The 7,943-nt window shown below is 42.1% G+C and overlaps 1 protein-coding gene across 1 annotated transcript; it reads right to left on the minus strand.

Annotated features, from left to right (window-relative positions):
• Positions 1-2,963: 2,963 nt before the first annotated feature.
• On the minus strand, positions 2,964-7,715 carry J3458_019696 (uncharacterized protein). Its single transcript, XM_007808342.2, has 2 exons — positions 4,249-7,715; positions 2,964-3,960 (listed from the first exon to the last, which is right to left on the minus strand). Exons 1-2 carry the CDS (start codon positions 6,742-6,744, stop codon positions 3,772-3,774), a joined length of 2,685 nt encoding a protein of 894 aa, XP_007806533.2. The 5' UTR covers positions 6,745-7,715; the 3' UTR covers positions 2,964-3,771.
• Between the last annotated feature and the right edge of the window lie 228 nt (positions 7,716-7,943).

Below are 7,943 nucleotides of genomic sequence, written 5' to 3' on the forward strand. Positions count from 1 at the left end.
AACTAAAAATATTTTAAAATATTATTTACATATAATTAAGGTAAAAAAAAAATATTTTAAATTTTCATATTAATTACATATATTATATATATATAAATAACATTTAAAAAGCATTTATGTCTTATTAAATACTTAAAATAAATTAAGTTAATATCTTTATTTTTAGAATTCTTTAAACTTTAATATCTTACTTATTAACTAACTTATAAAGGATATTTTTATAGCATTATAATAAGCTAAAATTATAGTATTTTTTGATTATTTTTATAAGCTTATAAGTCTACTTTTAAAGCCCTTATAATTACATATTACACTACAAATGTAGTTGTAGTGTAGTTAAACTACACTAAAACTATAAAAACTACACTACACTAAAAACTACACTAAAAAACTACATGTAGTGTAGTTTTTTTGTTAATGCTCTGCTTATAATACATTTATAGGTATTTTAGTAATGTAATATAATGTATTTAAATACATTACACGAAAATACAATACAATACAAAATACAATACATAATACACTTGTATTTACTATATTTGTAAGAGCTCTGGTTATAACCTAATTAAGGGTATTATAATATACGGGATTTTTAGTAGCGCATAATAAGGTAGCTATAGTAAATTTTTCTCTCCTTTAACATTATTAACTATATTATTAAATTTATTAATACAGTTAACTAAGCTCTTAAACACCTTTACTACGGCTATTCCTGCTATTTTTTAATTATTAAAATAGCTGCTTTTATCCCTTCTACTAATCATTATAATAATTCTATTATACCGAGCGGCGAGGCTCACGATATCTGGCAAGAAGCGCATTACGAGGGTTCACGCATCGCACGTCTTCGCGATAACCCCCTAGATAACCCGAATTAATAGCCGGCCTAATAGAATGTATGCATTTTAAATAAAACACCGGAAATCGCGTTTTTAAACGAATTAGGCTCTTTTAATGCTGCCGCCGCTTGATGCCGTTGAATTTTAAACCTATTACTAAGCGCGCACGTTACCATTTTTTTGTTTGTGAAACACACCAAGGGGTGTGGGTTGTGGAGTCCCCGACCAAATCGGGCTAGTCATATGCATACAGCGCTCATGCATACAGCTCCCAATAGATGGACTCCAAAAAGGGTGCTTGATAACATAGAGGGGATGCTTGTTAACTACTCGTGCCCGCCCCACTATTTTAGGCGTCTCGTTTCACTCACCACCTAAAGGTGGTGCTTGATAGTAAGGCGAGCCACCTACTAAGGCGAGCTAATTTTTTAATATTAACGCGTTAACCCGTAAAAATAACTATAACTAGCGTTTAGAAGGTAAAAAGCGAAGTTAAATTACGCGTTATTAAGGCTCTTTAATTTATTAACGAAAATCTAAGTGTAAAACTTTAAGTTATAGCCTAAAAATTTAACGTGCCTTATAATAGGCTTTAATAATAGAATAATAGTATTTCTATTAAGAAAGGCTATCTAGTAGTAAATATAAAGCTTTTATAAGAAGAGAAAGTTACTTTATATAATTATATTAATCGCTTTAATAAGATTAACTTTATTATTTAAGTTAAATTTATTATAGATATTATAAATTACATTTTAAAAGAGAGGGTATTATTAATAGCCTCACTTAAGTTAATTAAATTATAATAGACTTTACGCTTTATTTAATAATATTAATATTATAAGTGCCTTTAAAAGAAGCTTAATTTAAATTATAAGGCTTTTAAAGATATTAAGAGAACTCTTTCTTATTTTAATACTCTTTAAGCTATTATTTAATAATATAAAATCCCTTTTAATAATATTTAAAATATAAATAAGACTAGCTTTTATATTAAAATTAGCTAAGATTATTTAATTATTATAAAATAAAAAAGAGTGTATTTATTTTTAATGTTAAAAAATAAAGAGACTATAATAATAATAAAAAGCATTTTTATAATAGGCCTAGTTATTTTTACCTTTCTTATTCTTTTAAGGTAAAAACACATGGAATTATAGTATTATATAAAAGAGCTTAAAGCTAATATAAAAATAATAGTCTCTTTAATTAGCTTTATAAATAATAAAATTAAGCTTACTTAAATATAGTATTTTTAAGAATTTATAAAGCTAATTAGTAAATATTACCTTTTAATCCTAAATAATTATAAATTATATTATATAATTGAATTCGTTAAATACTACGAAAAATATAATATAATACTCTTTATATTACTCTTATATCTTATATATATTCTTTAACCTCTTAATATTATAGTATTTTAACCGTTAAAGTATTATTATATAAAGGCGTTAAATATTATTATTTAAGATAACGTTTTAAATATTATAAAGATTAAATTTCTTAATTACATTTAAGATATATGAAAATAAGCTTTTAAGACCTTTATTATTTTATTAGCCTTTTAAAAAACCGGAATTTTACCTTATAACCTAAAGCCTATAATTAAGGCTCTTTTATAATAAGCCGCGATTTACATATTATTACCGCTATTAGTATTATATTATAGCTCTTTTAATTTTAAGACCCTTATAACCCTATAATAAATAAATAAGGTTACTAATAAGCTAAAGAAGATCTTAGAATATAATATATCCCTTAAACCTAATTTTACATATAATATTAATTGCTTTATTCGTAGCTCTCTTATTATAGCTATTAAGCTTATATAAATAAAGAGAGATCTTAAGCGTATTAAAGTAGCTTAATTATTATTATAATAATATAAAGCTATTAAAAATTATATATTATAAATTAATAATATTCTTTTTATAGCTAATACACGTAAGATAATTAAATAAAAGGCTATTAATAGTATTACTTATACTTATTAGGTAATTAAGGTAGCTAAGAAAAAGCGCTATAATTAAGCTAAATAAGCGTTTTTTAAGGCTATTAAAAAGGCACGTTAATAGCGTTAAAATTTTATATTAAAATCACTAGAAATTTAGGATGAAAAGAGTGTATATTATATGCGAAGAGGTTAATTTAGCTATTAGGTTAAAAATTAGCCCGCCTTAGTAGGTAGCCTGCCTTGCTGTCAAGCACCACCTTTAGGTGGTGAGTGAAACGAGACGCCTAAAATAGTGGGGCGGGCACGAGTAGGGCCTAGATGAATAGATTACATGTTCATTTCATTCTTCATTCTTCATTCTTCATTCCTTGTTCCTTGGCCGCTTGTTCGTGCCACCACAGCACCTCACCTCATCAATCGCGCCGCGCAACCACCACAGAAGGAAATGCAGAAAAAAAAAAGTGTACATGGCGTGAATTGAGCCCTACATCTATCTGTATTTACTTGCCATCCGTCTACCGCCCATCCCTGCCTATATACCCGAATACACCCCATTCGCCGCATCCAATGTCAGTATTAATGCTGAATTTTAGACAGAAGGAAAGAAAGGACAGGTCCACAACCGTCTAGCGAGTTGTACATGTCCGCCACGCCCACGTCTCTCGCCCACGTTACTTGGTAATTAAGGGAGCGTAAATCAGGCGATACCAGATTGCCCACCCAGAGGAGGTCCAAGCGCATCATGTAAAATAGACCCCCCAAAAAACAAAAAACTCCATTTCCGTCTATGGCCATGCAGTGAGTGAAAAGGAACAATGAAAAAAGATACTAGGGCAACGAGGCTTCGAGATGTCCTGCTGCTACAGGTCCGATGAATACATATAACTTGATGCCAATAAAAAAAAAAGACTCGGTGACTTGCAGAAATTATGAATATTTTGTGTAAAAATTGGGTTTCTTCCCCTCTCTTTTTTTTTACCATGAGAATGTCATGAGGGCAGGGTTCAGCGCTAAGGGGAGGAGGAAGTGGCTCGCGGCGACGGTGGCCATGGGCAAAATAGCCACAAAGTCGGTGATGCGCCAGTCGTGGGGGACGAACGGGGCGACTGCCATGATGATCATGCCGGCAATGGCAACGAGCGAAAAGAGCATGGAGAATTTGAACTATACAACCATCGTACGTTAGCAAGTGATGTGTCAGATGGGCACGGTTGCCGCAGCCTTTAAAATGCCCCGGGAATAGAGTTTGTCTGTAAAGGGCGACGTGGAAACTATTGGAATGTGGAACTCCAATGCCAAGAGGGCATCTCTTTATTCTCGAACTAGCGAATCCTCACGAGGATCCTTCCGAGAAACAACCCCCGCCCTGCTTACGGAATGAAGAGAGAGAGAGGAGGGTGGGGGGGAGGGAAATAATATTTGTACATGCCAGGACGTGTAGTAAAAACTCACCTTCTTCAAAACTTTGGGAACCTCGATGAAGAAGTTGGAGAATTCGGCTTCCTTGCTTGTGGCACCCCAAGTCTTGTTGACCTCAAACATGTGAGCCAAGAGAGCCTGGCTAACGTGTAGCGACAATCCGCCCAGGAAAATTGCCAGCATAATCGTCCACTTGAAGTTCTCGAACAGCGCGTACAGAATGTTGCGCTCACCGACACGATATCGCATCACAGCGAGAGCGATATTGCCAAGTCCGTTGAAGACGATGATGATGGAAAACCACACCTTCCAAGAGTCGACATAATACTTGTCCAGATACCCGTTGAACCAGCCCATGAGGAAGTAGTTGACAGTTGTCATGATCCAGGCCGCGCCAATGGCGTAATACGTTCCAATGTACGACACCACCGTGATCTTGGAGGTGAAGCGAATGTTGGAAAAGAGGAAACGGCGGAACAGAGGAGTGAAGGGGCCGCGCCAGAGCCAGGTGCGGATGGGGTGGAAGAGCAGTTCGTTGCAGCCGTAGGCGTACTTCTCCCATCGCGCAAGCTCGTCATACACGGTCAGGGACACGCCCTCCTTGAAACCTTCGCCAGCCCACGCGGCGAGACGAATGATGTAGCCATTGCACTGCAGACGGAGCGACATGTCAAAGTCTTCAGACACGTGGCTCTCGGACCAGAACTTGTCATAGCCGTCCTCATCTTGGTAGGAAACCTGTTGAATGGCAGACCAGCGAAGAATGGCGTTGTGGCCGACAAAGGGAGCAACATCGCCGTTGGACACAGTGTATCGAATGGCTGAGTAGATGAGATTGGTGAAGAATGTGATGCCGTTCTCGAAATACGTGTGCACAACCTGCATGACACCGGACGAGAATTGCATGATGCCGACGTCGGGAGACTGCTCCATTTCAGAGACAGCGTCGAGGAAGCAATCAGCAGGGACACGGGTATCAGAGTCAATGAGAAGAATATAGTCGCCAACACGAATGTTTCCGTCCGCCCAGGCGCGGCCATCCTCCTCGAGGACCTCCTTGAGAGCCTGCTCATAAGCCTGGGCCTCGTCATGCTGACTCCACTCAAGGGGACGGTTGATGGCCTGAAGCCTCTCCTCGACCTTGCAAGAAATCATGAGGGCAAAGTTCATGTTGGAGGCCTTCTTGAACTTGCCCTTGCGCTGGAAGCCGTTCTCTCCATGCTTGGGACGCGCAACCCAGCCAATGCTGTTGTCGGCATAAAATTCGATACGGGCATGACGCTCCTCCTCCGAGATGAGTTGCAGACCGTCATCATTCACAAACATGTTGGCTGACCCGCCCTGAAGCTCATAGGTCGACATGGCTTGCTTGATGGACTTGACGGTGGGAATAATGACGCCTTGCAGACCTTCCTTGTAAACGGGACACTGGATGGTGACGTGAGGCAAGACAGGGGTCTGCAGGCGAGGCGGAGGTCTTGCCGAGTAGAACTTGGAGTTGATGGTGAGCTGCCGAATGGGGCCGAAGATCTGAGCCAAGCAGCCGACAATGACTTGGGCGAAGAAGAGAGTAAAGAAGATTTGGATGGGGAACAAGGCCACGAGCGCCAAACGAACATAGTTGCCATCGACGGAGACTTCAATGGCCAGTTCACGCCAGGCAGCTCCAAGAGAGACGGTTACGAGGATGAGGGTTAGTGACACCAAGACGGTGTTCTGTAGGTGGATAGGTCGCTTTTCAGGCTTCACTTCGCCACTCTCCTCGTCAATCTCGGCCTCGGCAATATTGCTCCCCCTCTTCTCGTCCTCTTCATCATCGGTATTGCCCGCCCTCCACACGAGTTCCATGAGCTCCGACTCAATGGCTTTGGCACGCTGAACAAGGTGTAGCGGGTCATCGTCCCACACGATCAGCAGACCCTCGGAAGCGACAAAAGCAGCAAATTGGTGTTTACGCGCGCGAGGAAGATCCTCGATTGTGGGCAGAATTTGGACCCGCAAACCGTTCATCAAAGGTACGTCGACGGCGTCGGGGGACCACTGGAGGAAAGTTTTGATGACGCGAGAATTGACAGTCATGGCCGACTGAACATTCATGGCTGAGCAAGCCAAGGCAAAGGGCGAGCTGCCGAGTTGAGGAGGGCAGGCCATATAGTGGCCTCTCACTTTTCTGAGAAGAACACCTTCAATCTCGCCCGATCCATCACTGACCCAAAGTTGGGAACATTGTTGTTGGTACAGGTAGTTGACCATGACTTCGTGCTTGATGTCGTCAAGAAACATGGAACTCCCCGCTGTTGACGGCGTGGATCGACCTGATCGACCGGAGCTGGACTGCGGCCTTGAGTGGAAGCGAGGAGTAGGGGGCTGGAGTTCCATGTCGTTTCCGCCGATGTGAAAAGAAGACAGTGGCCTGTCCGACAAGGAAGAAGGCTGCTGGCTCCGGATCGGTCTAGCAGTTGGAACATCTATCTGAGCCGGAGTAGGTTCTGACTTGTTGCCAGTTTTGAAGTAGCTGGTAAGACCCATGTTGGGCTATGAACCCGAATTCGAGTCGCGTCAACTCGCCCTCAGATAAAGTCGACGTTTTGTTCCGAGGAGACACGGCGAGGATCGACTCGAAGAAAGGCTATGGATCGGTTTGCCGGGCTAAAAAGCAGACTCATTCACTATATACTAACAATCGGATTCCAAAAGACGTCGAATTAACGAGGGCGGCGACCCGGATATTATGTATCTGTAAAACAATTGCGGACTAACGAAGGACGTCGATGAGGTAGCGAATGTTCTCGGGCCGGGCTCCTCCACAACGAAGCGAGGCGATGGTGATGGAGAGAGCGCGAGGATCCCGAATCGTCGGCCAAGCGTAACCAGCCTGGGGCCGTACCGGAAAACTTAGCGGGCTGCCAACGACAAAAGAGGGATGGGAGATGGGATGGTATTAAAGAGAGAAGAGACGGCGAGGCGGGCAGAGGCAGAGAGGAAGTGAAAGGCATACATAGGTGAAGATGGTGGGCGCTGCTAATAGTCCTCGCGGACGTGCATCCAGGATCCCAAGTCCAACCAGCGCGAGAGGTGGGTATGGACTTACAAGATCTGTAGCTTCTGTGCGATCTTTTTACTCAACAGCCCACACTCGCCTGGACACAGGGACAGTCTCTGGCAGGGGGGGAGGGTGTATGGGATGCTGCCAGGTCCTCTCTTCGAGACTGGAACTCGCCCCAAGGATGGAGACGACCTATTCTGGGCGTTTTGTCGTGTCGGATGTACCTTGACAGAGATGTAGCGAGCAACGGGAATCCGGCCAGGGCAAGAAAGCAGTAAAGCAGGAGACCTGAGGCCCTTTCATCTCGATCTTGACGGGACGGACCCCCCGGCCAGGAGGAAGGACGAGCAGAAGTCATGATATACGAGCGGCGCAACATGAAAAGGGCGGCAGGCTACAGTGATGCGCAGAGCGATGGAGCCCTTGAGCCCTGGTGTCCTGGTGCCCTGGCGTCATGGTGTCATAGTGGCCAGGAAGAATGGACCGGAGTTAGAGGTGAAGCTGATGGACGATGCATCGTGTCCTGCAACACCCGCTCGGGGATTGTCTTGGGCTTCGCTTCGTTCCATGGGGATGCAAGAGGGGCGTGTGCCAGGGAAAGGGGAAAAAAGCCACCCCACCCCCGTCCATCCACGTTTTTTCTTCGGTGGACCCCACTCCCTGCCTGGCTACGGAGGAAGTT

This window comes from Metarhizium acridum (assembly GCF_019434415.1).
Source record: "Metarhizium acridum strain ARSEF 324 chromosome Unknown scaffold_568, whole genome shotgun sequence".
Taxonomy (NCBI): Eukaryota; Fungi; Ascomycota; class Sordariomycetes; order Hypocreales; family Clavicipitaceae; genus Metarhizium; species Metarhizium acridum.

Bases quoted from the DNA above. Each gene is read 5' to 3' on its own strand.
- J3458_019696 (XM_007808342.2), bottom strand. From the start codon at position 6,744: ATGGGTCTTACCAGCTACTTCAAAACTGGCAACAAGTCAGAACCTACT. The intron at 3,961-4,248 runs GTGAGTTTTTAC...ATGGTTGTATAG, and splicing joins TTCCCAAAGTTTTGAAGAAG to TTCAAATTCTCCATGCTCTT.